Genomic DNA, 24,727 nt, shown 5'->3' with positions numbered 1-24,727 from the left:
TTGTCCTGTGCCCTGCGCACTCTTAGATATTAAACAATAATACTAAAATAAATTCGGTAAATTTTAAATACATAACAATCAGACCGCATAAAAATAGAAAAGTTAACACTTTGTGGTGTGAAGCGCGAAAAATTTGCGTTTATTTGGAGAAACACAAAAGCTGCTCGTGCTCGATATATTGGTTTACTTCAAGCTGATTTTTAACAGACATGTTGTGAAAAAATAAAACATTGCCGTAATCGTGTTTTAAAAAGTGTTATGACACACAATGCAAAGGCTATTTAGTGCAAATAACATTACAAATTGGCGTAAAAAAGTCTGAGTTCCCCCCCAATTAGTAATGCGCAAAAAAAGCAGTTTGTAGCTGCGCGAAGCGCAAAATTTTTAGGTATAGTTTTGTTGTTAAAATTGACAAAACACAGTTTGTGGAGAGGGTGGCATGGTGCACAACTTCTTCTTCGACCAAATTATACTGTTTAGATTAAACACAGTCCCAATTAATTGGCCGTAATAAATAGCAAATATTGTCCCCAAATTCGAGAAACTATACTAAAACATTTTTAGGGTAGGCTCAAAGTTCGCAAATCGCAAAATTATGAATCTTTTTTTTTTCAATTACTTTTCTAAACATGTGTAATTTTGATGTTATGCACACGGTAGCATATAAGCAGATTTAATAACTAATAACGCAACATGGAAAGGATAAAATCATTACAAAAAGTTTAATATTGAAGTAAACCTTGCGCCCAACTAAGAGTTGCTTGGCGCCCCCGGTTAAGAACCGCTGTTGTAGAACAACTATGTTAAATCGAATGTTTTCATCTATTTTAAGCTTACAACTAGGATTATTTAATGCTATTTGTAGGTTAAGCTATATTAAACAGTAGATGATATCTATCATGAGCACCTATTTGACATAATTATCGCCCAATGTCCCACAGCGGTGTACGGATTTTTAAAGCAACTTATGTGCTCCTTGTTGACATATGACATGACCTGTATTTTTAAGATCGTAATGGTACAAAACAACAGGGATATTACGTAATAATGAATAGGCTTCGGGAATTTTTTTGTAAAAAAAGAAATGAACAAAATATAAAGTTGTGAATCCAGTTTTTTGTGAAAAAGCCGGAAGCTACTCGCGTACCACCTGAAAGACCTTCGCGTAACACTGGTGGTACGCGTACCACAGGTTGGGAACCCCTGATCTAAGGGAATACAGAATTTCGTCATGTATCACAACGAACAAGCAATCAATTATTTTTATTGATAACGGATCAATTTAGGTAAACTTCTAACCTCAAAACAGCGCACACCACCAATGGCAAAGATTTAAAGTGACTTCTCTTTTGTCTTGTTATAACACACTACGATAAACAAATCATCAACTTTTTATGCAAATCACATTTAATTGTCAAATGTCAAGTTTCGATATAAAATAATTTTTTTACAAACATATGTAGAAGGGAAAAGATAATTTTAAGTTTTAAAGCAAGTTTGATGAAACATTTTATAAAAAACACGTCCAATGATTTTTGAACTAAACGTTATTAATATATATAAAAAACAAAATATAAACTTAGGTTTAATATTAAAAAAAGGTTCGCGAATGTCTACGCAGAAAGAAGAACAGCAGGATTCAGAACTCCGCAAGCCGCCAGATACTCTTCGCTTTTCTGTAAAACAGAATGATATGTTGCCTTTGTAGCGGAAGGAGTGGGAGGAAGGAGCGCGGATGTGAGATAAGTAAAAAGTTAGGTTAAATATATAGCGGAATATAAAACGTCGATAGCGGTCGCTTTAGTCTTGGTCACACTTCAGTGGACATAGGTAAAGTGCATTATGACGTCATAGTAGACAATGCAGTGGGGTAATTTTAGCAAATATTACTTAGACCTTTTAGAATCTACACTGTTGTTATCTGAAACTAAATAACTCCTACACAACTCTATTTTTAATATATCATACATTGAGGTTAAAACCATAGCTGCCGCGCGTGATAATTTAAAATGACAGTTTAAAAAATAAAGACCAACCTCTTTTAACTCGTTTAGTAAGATCGATGAGGCCGTTTTGTTGTTGGAATCTGAAATAGGAGAATCACGTTTTATTTAGACTTTACATTTTTTTAAAGATTCAAGCTTAGAGTTGTTAACAACACTCACAATTTATCAGCTCCTGTAAATTAAATGAATATCAATGTGGTTTAACAGACGATTGGCCGAGGTAACACTAACACCGCACTAAAATTACACGTTACCAGACACGTACAACACAAATTAGTGAAGCAATTAAGTTTTGTTGACATTACTAGATAAATTTAAAAAGTCACTTAATATAAAAACTATTCCACTAAAAGTATTAAAACATCATTTTACGAATAGTTTACCCTTAATAAGAACGTTGACAAGGCAAACCATGGCCATGGCTGCGGCTTCCCGCGCTTTTTTGCCCTGGCCAAGGTAATGCGGGTCATCCGATATTTCGGTCAGTATAACGCGGCATAAAAATTCGCTTTGATTCGAAGTTATGCACAGGATAGGAAGCATAGCAGCTGAAAATACTGGAAGGTCCCCAATCCGTTCCCTCGAAGTAAGATCAGCAACGCCGTTCCTGGAAAAATGTAAATTATAATTAGGATAAAGGTGGTGCCGAAAGTTTGTACTGTGGAAAGTACACTTCTTGGGAATGCTTGTTACTTACGTAGCGTTTTGTACAAGATCAGCCAGGATAGCAGATGCTATTTTTCGTGTATATAGCTTGTGGGTGTGCCGGGTAAAGTTCGAGTGATACTGGAACTCTGACTGAACGAGAGATCGAAAGCGCGACTTGAGGTCGTTCCGAAACGACTAACATAAGAAACATAATTCAATATCAACGTGAAAGTGCTTAATGGTAAAATGTTTCATAACCTAAAATGAACAGCAACAAAAAGTAGCATACGTTGTGAAATCCATCCGGGTTTTGACTGCTATACTTCATTAAGCTAAGTAGGATGTCGCTAAATATTTTTAAAAGGAATTCCTCGTTCTGCAAAAAAACAAAACATTTAAAACAAGGGATATTTACAGTAGAATATAAGATCGTTGTTTCGAGGCCAGGGGTATAAGTTCGGGCGACTAGATACTTGCTAATAACGATACAACCTTCGTTTAAACAAGTATCGATAAAGTATTGTTAGAAAAGCAGCTGACGACAAATCAGGTACCAAAGGTACGCATTATTGCCAAACGTTTACAAGTCAATTCAAGTCACGCCATTTCAATGATATGAAAATAAAACGTTAAACTATTAAAATGAGTAAACCTGCCGATTATGAGCAATAATAAAAATCGAAAATAACACAAGTCCGGAACATAGCAAGCAAACTGTTTTATGTGCATAAATGAAGATAAATAACCAAAATTTGTTAAAAAAAATAAAAAACATTTAATTTTAACCCAAGTTATTCGACACAATTACTTAAGTTAAAGTCGAGTAATTTGTCCAAAATACTCATTATGGTCAAAAGAATTAATTCAGGTGAAGTCATTTTGAACCGGTAACTTAAGTGCACCGAAGTCGCTGATAGTTTTTATAGTTATAGTATTGTTATATAACACGGCGACAGACCTCCGTCAGTTGCGGCAGTACGTTAGGTCCTCTTTCTTGACGATTTGTACTCCACTCTTCAAGCAAAAAATGATCGTGAAGCTCATGATGAAGAGCAATAATTAAGCTCGCGTTGTCCACCATTTTAAGACCTAAGTAACACATTATTTTATTAATACATAAAAAATTCACACACAAAATGTTTTTGACAACCGTTGTCGGTAAAAGAAGAGAGAAACTGCAACAGCTGATCAGATGTTGGAACTCCGGCCCTGAGGAGATCGCAGAAAAAGGGAAAGAGCATCTTTAGGAGATTTCTGGTTAGTGAAATTCTGTTTAGAATGTCGGAAGTGGAGTTTGAACGTTCTGCAGTTGTCAGGTTGAGAGAAGTTGAGGAAAGCAGCGAGGAATTTTGATCCTGATACGAAAGACAATTTACGAAATTAAATGTGACCGACTATTATTTTCGTTATGGTTTACCAAACAATCACAATATTAAATATTATATCAAACAATGATGGCATTTTAAGCGTCAAGTAGAAATATACAGCACTATTTTTTCAACTGTCAGTTTTATTATTCTACCTGCAACGCCATTGTAGTAGACTTGAGTTGTGCAATAAGGTCCACCTGGGCCCACAAAACGTATTTTTTTATTAATACCAAGCTGTCTTGCTTTACTGTTGCCAAATCTTCGTTCGTAATACCGTTAATATTTTCTATTAAAAAAGGATAAAAAGATTTAGCACAAAACAAATAATGTAAGATATACCTAATGCCACACTTGCATCGAAACTGGGTGGCCTACCACACAAAAAATTCGTTAACACTTAACCGAAAATAGTTTAAAGTATTTAACAAAAGTAAGATCTAGTTGTTACATAGAATTGAACAAGAAACTGCTACAAATCGAGCTAATTTATTGCAATTTATTTCGACGAATGCTCAGGATTAAGTAGAAACGTTTCGCAGGTAACATATTATGAGTCAAACAATCTTATTTGGGGTATAGATCATTGATGATTCATTTTTGAAATTTCGGTTCAATAATAATATTACTAAATAAATATAAACGAAATACAATATGTGCAAACCTTGTGGAGTGTCCGGTGTGAAGTAGAACCTAACACACAACTCTAAGTGAAGTTTGAATCCTCGAACCAGAATATCGTCAACCCACAATGAAAACAAAGGGTCAGAAACAGAGAGACGATTGTTTAGGTCCATCTGCTCCAAAAATGTAGATTTAAGCAAATCACAATTTCCAGTGATTGGCTTTGAACGAGTTCAAACCGGGACAGTGAGATTGTTAAATATTGATATATACAATACATATTATGCTCAATTGTGACACTATATGTAGTACGCGGCTTTTTAGTTACCACGCCACAGGCGTCATACAGCTCGAGGCTAACGGGACTGGCTCAAGGTTTCGTGATATTCCCAAATTATAATACATTTTTTGGTTTTCCGTGATAGCTAAAGATGTGTAGTTTCGATATGATATGTTTTCTGTTTAAGGTATCTTTGAACCTAGCATTTTATTTAACATAAAATAAATCGCACAAAAAATAGTTTTTAGAGGTAATGTAACGGTAACACTAAATTTAAATTTAAATATTATGTCAGGAGCTGTTGTCATGGACTTTGACCAAAAGGTTGACCGTTTAGAATTATTTAGTGGGTCGCGAGCTATTTTTCACTATTTCAGTTTTATTATGTAGTTGTGGGTTGCGTGATGCCTACACATTTACTGTACTGTACTTTAAAAGTTGGTGTGGAGTTTTATACAATAAGACACTATATACCAGAGGCGTGCAATATACGGCCCGCGGTACCTATTTACGTGGCCCGCACAGACTCCGTCAAGTAGCCCATTAATTTTTAAGAATTTTCCCTGTTACATCGTAAGAAGTTAATTTGTAACGAAATCATTGGCATTTTTCAATTAGTATTGCGTCATACATAGTGTGCATTGTAGTAAAACTGCCTTGTTCTGCTGGTAATGATTCAGTAACGTGATCTTATTTTATGGCTGCAGTGTGCTGAATATACTAATATTAATCTTACGAAAAAGCTTAGCAAATTAAAAATGTTTACAAGTACTGGTAAGAAAAGAAAGGTTGATTATGAAAGACGAAAGTTCAACAACGAGTGGTGTATAAATTACTTCGTAGTTCAACACAATCAAGATGTCAAAACGTTATATCAGTAATGAAGGAGTACAATGCATTCAATAACTTACGAAGCATTTCTGGAGTGCAGTCGATATGGTGCGAAGCATTTCGTTAAGGCCGCGACTCTGCATCATCTCTTCAAAGGTCACCACATCACCCAATAAAACCTCAAGGTACTTAAGTGCCATTATTGGTCTGGCGGTTTTGTTAACGCCACTAAACTGCACCTGCTTTTTTGTTGCCTTTTTGGTGGACAAAGGTGCACGGGAGCTTTCCTTGGCTGATCGGACGGATCGTCGCGGTCGAGACTATGAAAGTACGAAATGCTGAAGCAAGTCGGGCGAAATTTAGGATAAACTAACAAGCGAGCCGTTTTAACGGAAAAAATCACCCGATTATAGTATGTAAATAACAGTGTTGTAATGACTTAAGTCATTGACTTGACTTAAGTCACTGTTTTCAACTTAGACTTAAGTCATTTTGTCAAATAGCTTTGGCTTAAATTAGGTGTTTTTCGTTAAAATGTATCTCAAGTTTTCCACATTAAACACTTTTAGTTCTGTATATTGCGTTTGTGTTATTTTTTAGTTAAATTGTTGCATATAATCGGACAATTTACCAATTTTAATAGTTTAACAGTTTACTTTTATGTCAATGACATGACTTGAAATTGACTTGCCCTCATAATGACTTGTCTGGGACTTGACTTGGGCAGCTGATGACTTGGACTGGGACTTGGCTTATTATTTTTACAAAAGACTTGACTTGGACTTAAGTTATTTTTCAAATCACTTAACTGGGACTTAAGTCATTTCAAAATGACTTGTTTACAACATTGGCAAATAATATTAATTATATAGCTAGACTACTAGAAACACCCAAAAACATTTCTGCTAATCGATACAGCGTTTAAAACATTAAATGTATTATACTTAAACGGTAATAGTCCAACCTTGTTGTCCTTCTTTTTTAAGGGGACGACCTCTTGAGATGGTTCACAGAATGAGTCTTGGAGCCAGTCTAGCACAAGCTCCAGTATCTGCCGTGTCCAACCCCACTTCACCAAGCAGCGGATCAACATTGTGTACAAAGGTGCCGGGGCGTCGTCAGGCAAAGAACGGAGCTTGGGAAATACACCCTTGCTGCAATCAACATAGCAAGGTTTCAAAAGTGTCCAATGTCGCCTAGCGTGAAGAGTCAATTAAATTATGGTTGTATGAAGAAGAGTTTTTAACACTTAAATCAAGAGTTTTTAAGGCTTAAAAAGGAAAAATACCTTATTCTGAAAAAAAAAGAAGAGTTTCTTAAACAAAAAAGCGTTACATTTAAACAACTATTCTATACTGCATTTTTAGAACCAATAATTTTAACAGTTTGTACATGGAATAGTTGTAAAACAATTCCAATAGTGTCTCAAAACATTTGTATTGGGCAATTTTTGTCACATTATAAAACACGGTAGAAGCAGATGTATGAAAACATTTCCCATTATTGTTCTCACCAGCAAAAAATCGATATAACAAGATTTTTTTTTCCGGTTACGTGCGAATAATAGCGACTGATTCATGAAAAGTGGATTCTGGCTCACCTAAATACAGGAATGCTTGCTGGAGGTAGGAGAGACGAAAGTTTGAGAAGAACGTTAACTGTTCTCTTGTCATCGAACTTTTTGAAGCAAACATGAACTGCCCGTGATACGTTTAGGGCAACTTTTTTGGCAAGCTCACGACTCTCGTTTAACGAACTTTCTTCGTCCTTTCTTCCCTCAGCACCTAACCAATTTACAAATTTATAACTATTAAGGTTAATTAGTTAAGCCTTGCGAAAATATTATTACATAAGTATTCAATTGTTAACTTGTCGGGTTTTACCCACTGCTTGAATTTGCCTTGAAAAAAACTACCTTGCCTTTCGAGGTGTGTTTTTTAAACAGGTAAGTGACACAGCCATGTTTTTTTCTATATCGGTGGTGGTTGACAATATGTTTATGAAGTCTGTCGAGGAAAAAAATAGCGAAGGCGGAAACAGAAAACCTAGCGTTTTTCAAATCAGTTATCAAACAGACGTGACTACACAAAGCCCATACATATGATTAAGAAACACCCCAAACCCCGTTCGTCATCTATTTTTTCTTTAGAACTGCATAAACAAAGTCCAAAGACAAAAGGTGTCTAGTAGCGGCGTAGGGAACGCGACCTGGAATTGTGCCTCTCGAGCTGGCAAAAAGTTCAACACAAGCCCGAAGGACTTTTCCTTGTCTATATCATGACCTTCCTTTGTCGCTTGACGAAAGGCCGAATGCCAGACACGGGGACAGCAATAAGGGATCTTTCGCGACTTCATTCGATGGATGTCCACCGTGTTTACTATGACTAAGACAATACGAAGAGCGTGCGGTCTCAAGGAACAAATCACCGACTAAATTGAAGGGTATGTCACGTTGCCGTAAATTCCAGGTTTGACGGACGCATGTTACGTGACTTTGGCGGCGTAATTGGTATTAATCTTATCGCCATGTTACGCCATTTGTTGACGCGTCCTAAAGATTCGATCAACGCCAACGAGGCAAAAGACGTACATATTACTAGGGCTTCCCAAACTTTTTTTGTTGCAACCCTTTAAATTCTCCCAAAATTTTGCGCAACCTTCACGGATGAAATATGATATTTATTGAAAAGCTTAATTCGAACGAAAACTAAAAACTAGCTACCGAAATTACGACTTTACACGTCTGGAAACCAAACAGCAAATACATTTACTCAGTGTGATGGGTGCTCGTTCAACCAAGTGCCTCTATTTAAGACTGGGGCTAGGCATGCCTACGTAGAACATACACAGCTCAGTTAAAAATAGTGTTTTTAAGAATTTAACCATTTTAAGAACTAAGTTTTAAAAATTTTAAATGAACGTTGAGAAGAAGTAGAAGGGTATAATATGTTGTATACGCCTACAGTGTTCACTCGTTGCGACCCCCGAAGTTTATTACCCGTGGTTTATACCTTTCCCCTGTGGCATTTGCCGTAAGGTTTATATTATGCCAAATCTCAACCACACCTAACTATCGCTAAAACTTCTATAAAAAATAAGTTCAACTTACTTTTTGCGTCTGATGTGTACTTGCTGTGGAAACAAGGCCAGAGAATACAAATGGTTTCTAGAAGTCCAGCAATGAGAATAGGGTCGTCCGTTACTGTTTGTGGTGCGTTTTCTTGCTAATAAAAAATTAGTTTTTTGTTAAATCATATAAGACAACATACGTTTCAAAATAATTTTGACCTATTTAAAAAAAAAAAAATTGTAATAAGGTGAAAAAACTTGCACGTTATTGTTTTTTATGTTTTTTTTACTTCAGTTACTTTTAGTTATAACCCAAATAAACTTAGAAAAACTACACCAAAACACGTTACCTCCTCGCTCTCTCGTTCTTTATCCTGACTCATTTGTAAACTAATGTGAACGTTATTGTAGACAAAAATACTAATCATCACCATAAATTCCCCTGGTGTGAAAAAATAAAATACGTTATATTAGGGCGATTATTAAAAAGTCAAAATTATGTCCAGTCAAATCCAATTCTAAAATGTAGAAATATCGTTTACAAAACTAACACAAACTGTAGCGAGGTTTTTGAAATTGTCATTACGTTAAAAAAATAATTGAAGATTAGTGTTAAATATCACCAAAAAAACATTTTAGCAGTATTATATCTTCATTAAAGCCATATATGGTATAGACAAGTCGGCAGAATTAACCACGCAGGCATAGATTATCGTATTAGATTCAGTTTTTATGAAAGGGCCAATATAGTATTAAGCAGTATTTGTAGCAAGCGTATTTTTATCTTTGCCATTTGTATAGATGTTTGTCCTTTTGATACGGCTGAAATATCAACGTGAGTTTTGTATTGCCTCGATTGTCAGTAAAACATAAAAATCAAGTGACTTACGACGCCAAGAAGGGCATGTCACGTTTAAACGAAGTGACAGACAAGTTTTCCAGAAAAAGTTAAATGTAATAAATTTCAGGGGCTAAAAAAGGATTATTGGAAAAAGTACAGTAGAAGATAGTCATCAGATCTTGGTCAGAGTTCACGAACCGTGCCACAGTCTAGATCAGGGTGGTCCAAGGTTGACTGCATCGCGGGCCACAATATTTATTGCATATTCTTTGCGGGCCATATAAAATGGTCTACAGGCTTACCAGAAGCGGGTCAGCGATTTTCGTTTGGTCGGGGCATAAAATGTTTAAAAATGATGTCACAAATCATCGTCAAACACATACTCATAAGCTCCAGAAACTTGCTGCTATCGTGCAACTTGTGCGCAAATGAAAAATCGCGAAAATTTTTCGTATTTTACAAAAAACTTAATTTAGAAGACTGCCTTTTATAAGCGTAGAATGTTCGCACACACCTGTGTATCTTCCTAAAATTTTAAGAGAGATGTTGCATACTACTCAATCGCCAAACTATAAATTATCGTTTTGCGCAAAAATGTTTTAACCAGATCAATTTGGCTGAAATTTCATCTCGGAAAGGGTCAGGGCGTTAGATTTTCTTGATTAAAACCCTCAAAGGTACACAATACAATAGTCCAACAGTGCTTCGCGGGCCACGAACAATGATGTCGAATGATGTGATGTCACATGTGGCCCGCGGGCCTGGGTTTGGACCACCCTGGTCTACATCTTCTAGCCTTGCCTTGCTTTAACGATAAGTCTGATTAGGCAGACTGATTTAAGTAAGCCTTTTTTAATTTATTCGGGATAATTGTTATTGTTTTTCAAAAACGGTATTATATTTAACGCCTTGAAATAATAAAATGATAATTACGGGGAAAAAAATTCCTTAAATTTAGTATACTGGAATCTGGATTCGTTATTCAAGCCAGATTTTAAAATAGAATACCTTTCTATTTTGAATATTTCGAATAATGAGTAATGAATCTTATGACCCAGACCCATATAAATTTTGGTTCAACAATATAAAAAAGGAGAAAATAATTTCTAACCAATTTCACTGAAAGACAACAATGCAGTTGATTGAATGTAAAACTTTCTTGCAGCAACGGCATTTCGTTCAAAGAAATTTCCGCAACGGAGTACCCAGTTCTAATAAATGGAATGCATTTTTTTTATAAAACAAATATATCTATATCCGTCAAAAAAAAGCTTTACAATTCAAGTTAAATCATAAATCAAAGTAACAGATAACTATAAACAACCAAGAATAAATGGCAGATTCTTACCAAGGTTGAAGTACCCACTGGAAGGATTTAGACAGGCTTTTCAATTTTAAAGAGGGTAAATTATTTAGGTACCCCATGCACGGGTCTGTAATGTAGCTTGATAATGAATTTTAAAGCCCAAAAGATCGTGAAAAATCAACATCATCTTAATAAAGACGTTTCTATACATTAATTGATGATGATACAGATGATGATACAAGTAGGTATTAAAACGTCTTTTATCAAGATGATGTCGATTTACTCTACCTTCTTGGCTTTAGGCACCCGATCCGTTAGAAATCAGTGCATTTCTAAGCAAAAAGGTCTACGACAATCAAGGCATCCAATTGCAGAAAAGTCTAGACTTTTAGACCTTGAGGTCCTGGCAATGCACTGATTTGGACCTTTAGGTAAACTCCCGGCGTAGATAAATTAAAAATATTCAGAAAAGTTCAGAAAAGATAACAACAAATATGAGATCCTAACCCAAACCCTAACCCAAATAATGTGCGTTATTTTAATAATTCTTTAAATGCTGCGGAAAAGGTTTAGGGCGCTGGTTAGCGTTTGGGTTTGGTTGGGTCAAGTATTGTTAAACTTAATCTTCTTATGCACATTTGTTAATACAAATTAGTGCATTGTCCAAGACCTCAAAGTCTAAAAGTTGGACTTTTTGATCCTTTGAATGCACTGATTGTCGTAGACCTTTTTGCTTAGAACTGCACTGATTTCTGACGGATGGGGTGCTTTAAGATTCATTATCAAGCTAATTATTTACTTGTTGTAAAGATGTAAAAGTGCTCTTAACAAAATAAGATAAATGTGGATTTTAGTTTAAAATAGTAGTCAAGCAGTGCGTGGGGTAAAATAAACTTGAATACCACTAATATGGTGATCTAACAACACAAACCTGCATTGGCTGATCAGGGGGTAAAAAAGAACCCATGAGCAATTTCGTGACACGCTTGGTGAAAGGTTGGTTGTCTACTTCAAGCTGAGCCAGAATGTTCTCAATTGGAGTGACATCCCAAAACTAAAGAAATAAATAAAGAATATTTTGGCAGTCATAAACATGCTAATTATAGACAATTTAAAAATTAAGTTTGTTTGGCTAGCCAATTTTATTTCAAAATTCAGGCCAAGGCTTTTTAACTTAGGGTTCAAGGAGTGTGCATGTGAAGTTCATTAATATAAAATAATACTTTATTGTTGATCAGTGATAAAGTTTGTCTTGTTGATCCCTATATAAAGAGTATAAATTAGTTACTAGTCAATGGAGCAAGTAGCAGTAGGACAGTTTTACGTTTTGCATTCCAGATTCACTGAGAATTTAGATTTTAATTTTTTTTTAATATAATGATTTTGGTATCTTTCAAGCATTGTCTGAATAGGCATTGTGATTATAGTTTCAAATGGGTGGGTAAATCCTGAATTTAACATAAAATAATACTTAAATATACCAGTATTGTAGTTGTTTTCTTGACAGCCAGAAGCATATCAACAAAGGCAATTCGAACCTTTTCACTAGTGTCATGAATACAAAGCCCAACAGTTGGCAGAAGTTTCTTGAGGATTGGATGACTACATGGATTGTCCAAAAGCACAATTACACCCTAATATTGGTTTAGATATGTTTTAGCAGTAGTAATTTTTTTAAATATCTTTAACAATAACTATTAATTAAAGATAAACCCACAGCACCCTATTAGTTTAACGTTATGATTAAGCAATGAATTAAGGGTTTGCTGAAAATATCAGTATACATAAAGTAATTTAAATCGATTGTATCAAACACAATGCTACAAACTATATAAGGAGGAAAATATCTAGCACTGTAACCATCACTTACCCTAAAGACAGCTTCTCGAACTTCAATTGAAGCAACATCAAATGCAAGATTGGCATGCAACTTCTGGATTTCTACTGCAATCATGTGAGCAGGTATGACATCCCAAAAAGAGTGCAGGATGTCACACAGACCACAAATTGCTTAATAAAATTAAACTTTGTCAGATGGTTATTATAAAGCAGTTTTAGGGGATCTGGGAGTTATAGTTTAACTTTTAATCCTAGCCCACAATAGTTGAATAAAACAAAGTAAAGCAAATGTGCCCTTATAACTAAATTTTACTATATACAGGGTTTTAAACAAAAATCTTCACTCGCCATTCGGGTGAATCACTACAAATCATCACTTGCCTTAATGGAAACACACTGTCTACAAAAGTTTGTGCCATCTGTGAATGTGTTAATAAATTATAATTTTTTTTAAATTCCAAACCTGATATATTAGTGCCATATAATAACTCTTAGTTTAGAAACCACTGGTCTGTAAGTTACCCATATAGATCCAAACAAAACCACAAAGTGGAAAAAAGATCAAACAACTAGAAATGTCGGAGCAGGCTTAGATCCCGTTATTAACAAAAATAATAATAATAATATTATTATTACTTCATCAATTACCCATATAGACTTTTAAAGCTATTGTGTTAAACATTAGTTCAATTGTTAACAACTTACAGTTTAATTAATCAATTAAAATATAAAAGGGTTGATTATACCTATTCTACGTATTTGAGGAGATGTGTCGATCAGTAGTTCGTCAATAACGGCAAATTGTCGCTGAATAAGCTCATCTTGTTCTTGGCGAATATTATCACACGGGGGAGACAGAGGAAACACATCAAATAATAAACTTGCAGAATTTGCACGAATCATAGAGTTGTTTGCCTTTTCAATAGAATTAAAAGTTTTGCTAATACAGAAAATATATTTTTATGCAGATAATATAAGGTGACTTATATAAGACTTAATACATCACGAATACCTGATTTGGTTAACTTAATGTTTTTGTTGTTTAAAGTAATTAGGGTTGTCAACTTGCCTCATTACAATTATATGCATAGCATCAAACCATAGAAATATTAGGTATAAGAGTTTTAGTCACCTTAAAATTTAACACTTTTCTTTGAACCCCTTTGGGGATGTTAGTTGTTACACAAGTAATAGAAAAAACAGTACTATGTTCCTTTACTGTTGATGTAAATCAATGAGTGTGATTTAGACACTTATGATAGTACCTTTTCTTCATAACTTGTTCATGATTGCAATTTTTATATATACATCTACATGTATAAAAAATATATATATATATGCATCACCTTGAGCGATCTCCAAATGATAGGATCATACAGTCTTGTTAACATATGTCCAACCTGTTTGGATCCTTTGTGGCATACAATGCACCTAAGAACTTCCTGAAAGGTTGAGAATGGACAGCAGGAAGCGCGCCCACGTGGTAAATGAATTGCCCTGAAAATAAGGTCCTTGCTGCACTTTTTTGATAGGCAAATTCTAAAGTTGTTAACATAGTTTGAGGTGGTGATGCACGTCTTAGTTTAGATCACACCTAAGCAAAATTTGACCAAAGGGCCAGGCCCAATTTAATCCAGCATGCAGCCTATCTTCATTAAAATAAATTTTGCTTTATATTGTGTGCTAATTTGACAACACATCTGCTCTTGTATTCGAATCTTACTTCCAAGAAAATGTTCACTACGAAGGCACACAAGTAAAACAAACAAGAAAACATATATATATACACAGAACTCTTTCCAGGGTGAGATCTAGTTATGCCTGGGTGATTATATTATACATTGTACCTGTACATAAGGTCTTGTATACAAATGTCTTCCACAAACAACTTTGTATCATCATCAGCCAAAGTCCAAGCTTGGAAATACATATTGCCATAGTACTCGCAAAATTTATCCGAGTTCATAAGCAGAAGGTGATCAACAATGGACTTGTGCATAACTCCCATAAGATCCTTATATAAACAACCTTACTAGTTAAAAGGTCAAATTAAACTCATAGTAAGCTCTTTTTAACTTAAACATAGTAAGTTACTATTAACCTTGTCTGTTAAACCCACCTATATATTATTCAAAATAATTGCAGCAAGGTACTGACCTTATGCAACAAAAGGCAATGCGATATAAAGCGCCTTCCATTGTTGTTTTTCATAAAGGAAGGGTGAACAGCAGCTACAATCAATAACTGGCGAAGTTCCTATGAAAAAACATGAAGTGTGCCATATAAAAACATACAAAATAACAACAACAATTAAACAGTGAGAATCTATGTAAAAGAAAGCGACAAATAACAAAAAGTGTCCCTCAAAGCAAAGGATAATACTACCTAATTGACTTCATTATTAAAACCCTTCAGTCATTAAGTGCCTAGCCATGTTTAAAAAGTTCCAGCGAGTCTTAAATGGCCAAATATGGCGTTTAACTCTGTTTTTTATTCTTTCTACGTAATGGCTGTATACATTCCGTGTCGCAGCGTTGTTTTCGCGTAGTCATTAGCCGACAGTAATAGGCAGTGGCTGTCTCACAGTAACTTTGAAACTAATATATGTTCATTAATGCTATTTAATAACATTTTAATTCACATTATAAGCAATATACTTTGATCGGTATTTTAGTTGTGGTTTCAACAGGTATCATTTTTAGCCAGAATAACCTTCACCAACAAATAGAACTCGCGCAGTTGCGCCTTGCAGGACAACTATAAGGTTTGTAAATCAGCCCCAATACACAAGTCGCAGTAGGGCGTAACATAATGTATAGGCACAAGACCATTTCATACCAATTTTTGGCTGTTTATTTTAAAAAATCTAAATGAAGTCATGTAATAACTAAATGGTCCATTCCTGTACTGGGACTGGGCCAATTTGGTAACTAAGTGCAACGAAGGTTTGGGACCTTTAAATATAGTTGTCTGACACATTCATTTTTAAATGATTTTAGTAAAGTTTGCATATAATTATAAAATAAAATTTATCCTTTATTTATTTTACTCCTACAATAAATCTTTTTTTTAATATGTTAATTACTTGAATATTTTCAAACTTGGTATCATCTAGATTTGAGGGTTGTTGTCTTGCAAAATCATCTGAATAGTCAAACTGAAGCAAAGAATCTTTGAGACTACACAACTCAGCAACATTAGAAACTGCACCCTAAAAATGTTTGTATTCCATCAAAAAAGTTATGGCAAAGGTAGACCTATTACACTGGTTTACAGCAAATTTGCTCCAGCCAAGGTGGCAACCTTTTTTGACTAATTTGAGGGTGCTGAGTTCAAATCTGGCATTCATTTTTGTCCATCACGTCAGGATTTTGAGTTATGAATTTTTTTCAAATAGGGGCAAAAAACGAATATTTCTTAGAACATGGAAAAAGGGGACTTAAATCATAATTTATAAAAATTTGAATACAGTCTTATTAGAGATTTAACTTTTGCAGTAAGATGAACTTTCCACTGTAATTCTGCCAAATCATGCACACTTTGCCTTTTTTATATAAAAAGAAGGATAGAGTAGCCTACCGGGTGGCAATTGTAACATTGGTAAGGGGCTGACAATGATCCAATATTACGAGGAAAAGCGGTCCATAATATAAAAAAGATACATGGCGAAAATTAATTTGGAGATGACAGTGTGAAACCGTTCAATATACCAAAACACTAAATTTAAATCGGAGGATTATAACGAAATGACAAACTGGAAATATCCAACAGAACCAGTTTACTAAAGGAGGCCCACATCAGTTGGAAAAAATCAGAAAGGTTATATAATACATGATGAAAATGAATAAAGAGATATTCAAACGTTTAAAATGCCACCTACTTCTGTATGGGCTTTCATATTCTTACTACGTCTTACTACAACCTCCAACCATTGTGCTCCAAAACTTGTAATAATGTTTAGTAAAATTGTGAATCATTCCCAGTCAATTGAAAGAGCTAATAGAATCTAATAGCAGCAAGTAAAATTGTTTGTAAATTTAAAATATGAAAGGAAATTATTCTTTTCAAGTTGAACTCCAGAAAACTCCATGCATCATCTAAAATTATAAATCAAAGCAAGACTTTATGTCATTTGCAGTGACAGGTAACACTGGACAAATTTTATTGTTTGGACATTTTCGGCAAAAATTTAATTTTTAATACTGGCCCAATTAGCATTAAAACACAGTCTCCTGCCGCTATATCCATTAGTAGTGAGTTTTATCTTCCATAAACATAAATTCAAAGTCATGTTTTACTTGAAAAGTACAGATTAAAGGCAAATCCAAAATTTTGCCTTTTTTATAAAATTTTGATTTTCGGCACAAATTTATTTTTTAATACTACTGCAAATAAATGAAAAAATGCAAACTCTGCAGTCTTACTTGCTTCAGTTATTCCATAAATGTCTAAAAAAAAACAAGTATTGGGTCACAGCAGATGAATTTCACTTCAAAAATATAGGTTAAACATAACCTAAAATTTCGCATTTTTACCCGATTTTGTGAATTTCCGCAAAATTCAACTCGATTTTCTCACAACAATACATGTTCAAATGAGCTTAAATTTTATATACAATGTTTTTTTAACATATAAGAGGTTAGTTCGCGACCCCACACGGAAGACAGAGCGCACCCTTAACAAATTTGTAAGTGTTTTGCACAAAGAAAAGCGTTGTGTATCCGATGTGTTGTTTCATGAGTTGCACAGTACGGACGGTGCAGCCCCGCGCATATATGGATTGCCAAAGGTGCATAAGGAAGGTGTGCCACTACGTCCAATCGTTTCTTTTGTGGGAACACCGACCTACAACCTAGCTAAGTATGTTTCACAAATATTATCACCCTTAGTGGGCAATACACGATGGACAGTACGTAATTCGTCGGAGTTTCTACAGGCGTTGCTGAAAGAACAGCCCGTAGCCGACACTGAGGTGTTGATTTCATATGACGTGGTCTCATTGTTTACTAATGTGCCAGTGGACTTAGCACTGGAAATTGCTTCCAACAGGGTTATGGCTGATTACAGCCTTAAAGACAGGACATCTTGGTCGCCGGATGACGTAGTTTCTGGTTTAAGGATTTGCCTTGAGCAAAACTACTTAACATTCAGAGGTGTGTTTTATCAGCAGGTACATGGCACAGCTATGGGTTCTCCTATATCGGTGGTGGTTGCCAATATGTTTATGGAGTCTGTCGAGGAACGGGCTTTCGCTACCTTTCTTGACCCTCCCAGATTTTGGAAACGCTATGTGGACGACACTTTCGCCATCGTCGATACGCATCTGGTGGGCGCGTTCCTTGCCCATTTAAACAGCTTAGAGCCCAGCATAATCTTCACTATGGAGGAGCAGGTTAATGGGAAACTTCCATTTTTAGATGTACAGGTGATGAGAACCAGCGATGGCCACCTACAATCTCGGGTTTACCATAAACCAACGAGCACACGGAGGTACCTGAACTTCGCGTCTCACCATCCTGTATACCAGAAGCGGGGAGTGGTAACAGCGCTGTTCGATCAAGCCAGGCGGTTAACCTCGGAACCGGGCGTGTTAGAGGAGGAGCTTCGACGGGTTCGCGAGTCCTTGCGTCTCAATGGGTATCCGCCGTCCTTACTGAGACAACAGCGTGCGACCTCAACGACAAACTCACCTACTGATACCAAATGGGAAGGGTACGTTACCTTACCTTATATTCCAGGCCTGACGGACGTCTTGCGGCGCCTGTTACGGGACTTCGGCATCGCAGTTGGTGTAAAACCTATTACAACGTTACGCCACTTGCTGTCTCATCCTAAAGACCCAATAGACGTCAACAACACGAAGGGCGTCATTTATACAATTCCATGCGGCGATTGCCCGATGGTGTACGTTGGAGAAACGGGAAGATCGTTCAATACACGCAGGAAAGAGCATATTCGCGATGTGAACAACAACGACGCCAAAAAGTCAGCCTTGGCGCAGCACGCTTGCAGTCGTCAACACGATATTAATTTCGATGGGGGCACTGTTCTTGCTAGAGAGAGCGACTACCGAAAACGGCTGTTTCGCGAATCCTGGCAGATACACCGAACGCCGGATACGATGAATATCAAAACGGACGTTTTGTTTCCAGCGCCGTACCGACAGGTGTTAAAAGATAACCTCTAAATTGCGCGTTGTCTTATCGCTTTATATTTTGAACGTTGTTTTATCGCTGTGAATTTTGAACGCGTCTCGCACATTTTTATCTCCTTTTTTCTTATTGTGATTTTACTTTGTGTCTAGTTGGCTTTGTGTGTCAGTCCCTGACGAAGGCTTGCCGGATAGTAAGCCGAAACGTTGGTAGAAAGTAATATATATTGCCAGAGGAACCTGTTTTAAATACAATGTTTTTAAGTGTCTATCTATCAAAATCCATATGAGGCAGGTGGATTTGAAAAAATATGAGGCAGGTGGATTTGAAAAAAAGTGATTTTGCGACCCCCCCTACTATATATATATATATGCTTCCAACTATTCTGGAAGACAGGCTGTATTAACCGCATTGCAAAAATATTCTGATTCTAAACAAGCCATTTTTTTAGAACTTTCACTTCTTTTTCAGACTACATAATAGTGTTGTAACATGTTAAATATGTTGTCACAAACAGGACAGACTTACATCAAAAAAACATAAATTGCTGCTTTTTCATAAAATTTCGAAATTCTGTACAGAAAAATCCTGACGTGATAGAGAAAAACTACTGCCATTTTCGGAATCAGTGACCTCGAAATAGGGGGAAACGCCTAATAGGGTGGCTGGAGCTTTCAATGAGTCTAAATTTGTAAACCAGTGTTACATAATTCTAAATAACAAAAAAAGTGTTAAAGTAGTTGGTTAAGCATACTCTGTCATTTGCTCCATGTGTTGTGATTTCTGTTAGCAGGTAAATCAATGGATGAAGACAGAGAGTCGTTTTTCTTGGCAAATCCTTACACCACCAGCTGACACATAACTTGCAAATGTTTTTAGCCAGTTTGTTTGACTTTTCATTCAGATTTAACAACACTCCTTGAAAAAAGATTAGTACATATCATAAACATAAACACTCAACTTAGACGGTAACATTTTTTTAAGTAAATATGCAATTTTTTCCGATTAATATGCGTTTCTATTTAAAGAACATATGAAATACCTCATAATTCAAATTCTTGAGATAAAATAGGCATATCAAAATCTCACTTAGAAGTTTACAGGCAAAATACAAAACACCAAGTAAAAATACCATGTAGAAGTAAAACTGTGTCAACCAGCCCCTCTGGAAGATTTAATAATTCTGGTTGCAACAGCATTGCAGAACAAAGAGTACAAATATTTTGCAGAAGAACTATAGCATCACCTTTTTCCTAAAAAAATATGTTTTTCTTTCAAATAGATATATAGCTTCCAAATGAAATAAAAACATATAACAATAAACAATTAATGTGTATTTAACATGAGTTAAAAAAGTCATATCACACCTCAACGTGGTGCTGTTCATCATTGCTATAGCTATGTTGAGAGATATAGTTTTCCAGACCTTTAACACATATTTTTGAAATATCTTTCCACAAGAGAACCAGTTGCTGTTTGTTAAGTTCCTAAAAAGTATGTGTTGATAGATATAAAGTCTGCTCTTTATATTCAGAACATAGACAAAACAACAGCTGGTTAAATTTATATTTTCCATAGAAAAAATAACACTTTAGAAATAGTTTTTCTTGGTTATGTGTGAATTTAAAAGCCGTAATACTATCTATTATAATATTATGTGCAGGGTTGGGATTTTGCACTCGCCAATGCGACTGCATTTTGCTGCAGGTGAGTGCTGATTGACACCTGAATGGCAAGTGGTTTTGGCGAGAAATTAAGAATTTGTGTTGAGCACAATTACTGAGTGAAATATTACTTAGCGCCTTTTATTTTCTACTGCACAACTCTTTGAATCTCTAAACAAATCAAATAGTATGTTATAAAAATTAACATCTGAAGCAATTATTATAATCAAGACATTTTCCACATTACAATAGTCCTGTAATAATACACTGTTGATATCAAACATTGTATCAGTTTTTTTACAAAGCTTTAAATTGACTAAAATAGCACCTGAGATCTTATATATATATGTAATAACAATTTACACACTTTAAATATATGTCTGGTAATTTTGATAAGTTAAGAAAGCAAACAACACAACTAACCTGAATTATTTCAGACAAAAATAAAACCAGTTTAGGAAGTTTTAGTTTGTTCTTTCTTGTAGTGGTGATTGTTGTATCATTTAAATTTAAATTCGCAGAGAAAAAATTTATAAATTCACTGATACCAGCTGATGCTGCGTTAAGAAGAAGTTGCCTTGGACGACATGATTCCATTTTTGTTTGTTAAAAGTGTATCACATGAAAAGCTGCAAGAAAAAAACAAACATTCGTCAGTTATAACAGCAACACTTAAATGTTTATAAAGGTTACACTTTTTTACAAAAGAGTTGAACCTCAGGTTTGTTAATTCATGGTTAATCAGTGCAAATTACTTTGGTAAAGGTGCATTAGCATTTGGGTTCAGGTGGGTCAAGTATTATTAGGCTAAGATAAGGCGCTGGTCTATAATCCTACCAATTACACTGGTCAACAGCAAATTTTAAACGGAGATGTGATAGATTGATCCCTAATGTATTTTCGGCGCTGATTCTGAAAATGCCCTTCTTTTTTTTCTAGCACATAGGTTTTTGAAATATACGCATTTTAATTTTTTTCGGTGTTTTGCTGTATTATTAATATGGGCACATTGCGCACTGTGACCTTATCCAACTTTAATGTGACTCACGCACCACTCTATCTGTGTTTTTTACTGATATCTCCAAAAGCAGTATAGCAAAAATCTTTTATTAACGTTTTTGTAATTGAGTAGTGAACTTCCAGATGTAAAATTACCTCCTGAGCTGGGTATAAATGTTGTTTAAACAAGTTCTCACAGCACTACAGCAGAACAAAAACTAATTGAATAAATGTTTGTCCCTGATAAAAGATGTTGGTGAATAAGAACAAAACAAAAGTTCAAAACCAATTATGTATTCCAAACAGATTTAAACAGCTCTATCATAGATATTTTTCAAAATAAAAGGTATAACTGCTTGTATTAAGATTAAAATAAATCCACTTGCTTGAGATTGATGTAGTATTAAGACATAAAGGAAGTAAAACTTATGCAACCTACAGTAAATGGTCCTTTTTGGTACAACAGTCATGCTACCAACTGCTGCATTACTAAGAGATTAAGTCTATAAAGAACTGTGAGTGGCTAATATCACAAACATTCCCCTTAGAAAATGTTTTGCTCTAGGAATAGAAAAGTGGGGTTCTATGTTAAGCATTTCTCTACAAAAAGTTTTCACTACTAAGCTAAGCAAAATGATAGGAATCTTAATGGAACAAAATATTAGTAAAATTCCAAAGGATGGACAATGTAAAAAGGTGGAACTACGCTGTTGGCTGGCATTTGGTGACTGTGTGCTAACTTTTTGGAAAATAAAAATTGCACTATATTCCAGTCGGTATTGATGATCTGCTTAGATTAGCATATAGATGGGTTATGTATGCCGCTCAAAATGTATTTTCTGCACACTTAGTTGAACTTCTTTCCAGAAAACCTTGGTCCTGTTAGCGACAAACAAAAACAACATTTTAAGCTATAAAACCACGTCACCAAGGATTTTGTAGGGGAATAGTTGACAATTCCATCATAGAAGTACTATTGTGGTGAATCGAGTTATGTGTACAAAAAAGTTATATGTGAGACGATTTTAAGGCCATGTATCATAGCTCTGCGTTGTTTTCAAAGTGTTTTTTTTTTAATTTAAATTTGACAGTATCATAAAAATGTGATGTGCTAGAGACAAAATTAAAGGTTTATTCGGAATCAGTGTGAAAAAACACCTAAGATGAAATACTAGCATACTCGTTTAGAAAAAAGTGAAAATTTGTTGACCAGTGTTATTTTCACATTAAAGCAACAAATTGTCAAAATTGAAATTGCAAGGAATAAATATATTAATATTACTTGAACCACTCAAATCCCAACGCTAACTCTCATCCTAACCCTAATAATGACAGCAAATCAGCAATATAAATCTTCAGACGAAAATGTGGTAGGAATCTAGACCAGCGCCAGGTTGGAAAGTAGACCTGAGCAGGGGATTTATTCCCCGCGCAGTTTCCCGCTTAGTCGCAGTCATAGCCCCTGCATTTCATGTAAATTCAATGTTAAATGCGGTCAATAATCGCTCAAACGCGCAAACCTTTTACCAGTATAGTACTCAATTTTCAGCCCTGCAAATTTTACAAATAACGTTTACAGCAGCGAAAATTTTGATGGAAATGTTATTACAGCCGCGCAATTTCAAGCTACAAAATCGTATCCCCCGCGCTCGAAGTTTCCAATCTGGGACCAGCACCAAAAATAATACCCATAATAATAACTAATTGGTTTATGCTGCTTTGTGTATCCTGAGTAGGGATGTTCAAAGTAGAATATCAAATCCTTGTGATACAGTGTCAGCGTTTTTTCGGGTGACCAATTACGCGTCTCGCGATAACCTTCGTCTAATAATTAAGTGTCAATCAAGCGTTATTGGGTGAGCGACTAACGTGTAGTGCCAGGTGCATAGTTTGCAATTTCCCTAAATTCGTTAAGTTGCAAAAGTAATATTACATTGTAAAATGTGCTGGCCGTCAACAAAATGCGCTATAGGGGGACTTAAAGTCAACTTTAGGTCAATATTCAGCGAGGTTATGCAGTTATGCACAGTGTGATTGTCAAGTATTCATTATGTCAATAGTAACTTTGTATTCTTTACAGTACACTATGTGACTGCATAACAGGTGATGTTAGTCAAAAAAGAAGCACTAAGACCCGACAATGTTTTAAAAAACAAGACCGAATTGCTAAAGAGTTCATTGTGCAGTGACAGGGGTGCATTGTACTTAAATGGCAATTGGCATAATATAAAGTTTTCAACAACCTGAACATCTATTACAGTTTACACAACTGCTTCAAGTAGGGTATATTAAGATTAAATCCTCCCCCAAATAAAATCGGGGTTAAATAATTTAATAAAAATATACTAGGATTCGCTATTCTGGATTCGTTATTCTAGATTCGAAACCTATTATTCTATAGAATACCAGATACCTTGGGATTCTACTTTGAACATCCCTAATCCTGAGCGATCCAGACCTGGTGATCGATGTAGCATTTGTCGAGCATTATAAAGTGGTGCCTAATTTTCACTCTCCGGGTATTTTTTCACCTAGTATTTATATTCAAGAAACAATTATAATAAAAATAAAGTTAAGTAATGTTTGTAAAGTTTACTATATGCTCTTTGTCATGTCAAGCAAAGCCGATACTAGATAGCTTGAACATATCGCAAAATTTAAACAAGGTACAACTTATCGATCTTATCATTGCTGTAAACCAAGATTTATAAGCACAAATTTGACTATAGTCCATCTGTTTACTACCGTAAGGAAATTTGGTTTATTAGTATTACACGCAATGGATTTTTGGCGGGAAGACATATTTTCGGGAATTCCCCATAATCGAAAATCCTGAAACAAATTACATAAAAATATTTTTTTATTTCTGTTCACTAAAGTTAATGGAACACAAAACACAGTGCTCGCGGGCATCATCTAAGGCGCTTGCAAGCATATTTTAAGCAGGGTTTACAGATAACCTAAAATTATTTCCTTAGGTCATCCACTAGGGACATGCTAAATTATGCCCGAATTTCAAACCAATAATGTCCAAATCCTAATCCAAGTATGGGGCAACCCTGTTTCCAAGAACAGCACCACTCACCACCAGCGAGCGGCTT

General features: G+C 35.3%; 2 protein-coding genes across 2 annotated transcripts; one reads left to right on the top strand and one right to left on the bottom strand.

Moving 5' to 3' along the window:
• Window positions 1–1,380: 1,380 nt before the first annotated feature.
• LOC146140675 (condensin-2 complex subunit G2-like) lies at window positions 1,381–24,136 on the bottom strand. Its single transcript, XM_083391505.1, has 28 exons — window positions 24,040–24,136; window positions 21,051–21,256; window positions 20,331–20,450; window positions 20,096–20,216; window positions 19,718–19,881; window positions 15,897–16,022; window positions 14,969–15,067; window positions 14,659–14,825; window positions 14,158–14,308; window positions 13,558–13,726; window positions 12,843–12,982; window positions 12,454–12,606; window positions 11,904–12,026; window positions 10,778–10,877; window positions 9,176–9,267; window positions 8,866–8,980; window positions 7,357–7,540; window positions 6,721–6,910; window positions 5,837–6,076; window positions 4,686–4,818; window positions 4,177–4,310; window positions 3,805–4,009; window positions 3,613–3,743; window positions 2,944–3,030; window positions 2,704–2,849; window positions 2,390–2,613; window positions 2,037–2,086; window positions 1,381–1,676 (listed from the first exon to the last, which is right to left on the bottom strand). Exons 2-28 carry the CDS (start codon window positions 21,222–21,224, stop codon window positions 1,614–1,616), a joined length of 3,801 nt encoding a protein of 1,266 aa, XP_083247631.1. The 5' UTR covers window positions 21,225–21,256; window positions 24,040–24,136; the 3' UTR covers window positions 1,381–1,613.
• Window positions 17,943–18,998, top strand: LOC146140676 (uncharacterized). Its single transcript, XM_083391541.1, has one exon. The coding sequence runs from the start codon at window positions 17,997–17,999 to the stop codon at window positions 18,996–18,998; it is 1,002 nt and encodes a 333-aa protein (XP_083247667.1). The 5' UTR covers window positions 17,943–17,996.
• Window positions 24,137–24,727: the final 591 nt, after the last annotated feature.

This window comes from Ascidiella aspersa, chromosome 6 (genome assembly GCF_963924565.1).
Source record: "Ascidiella aspersa chromosome 6, kaAscAspe10.2, whole genome shotgun sequence".
Lineage (NCBI taxonomy): Eukaryota > Metazoa > Chordata > Ascidiacea > Phlebobranchia > Ascidiidae > Ascidiella > Ascidiella aspersa.
The sequence above is the reverse complement of the archived record's forward strand: the minus strand, read 5'-3'. Positions and strand labels throughout refer to the sequence as shown.

Bases quoted from the DNA above. Each gene is read 5' to 3' on its own strand.
- LOC146140676 (XM_083391541.1), top strand. From the start codon at position 17,997: ATGGGTTCTCCTATATCGGTGGTGGTTGCCAATATGTTTATGGAGTCT.
- LOC146140675 (XM_083391505.1), bottom strand. From the start codon at position 21,224: ATGGAATCATGTCGTCCAAGGCAACTTCTTCTTAACGCAGCATCAGCT. The intron at 13,727-14,157 runs GTGATGCATATA...TCTATTGAAAAG, and splicing joins TCATTTGGAGATCGCTCAAG to GCAAACAACTCTATGATTCG. The intron at 2,087-2,389 runs GTAAACTATTCG...CTCCTATTTCAG, and splicing joins TGTCAACGTTCTTATTAAGG to ATTCCAACAACAAAACGGCC.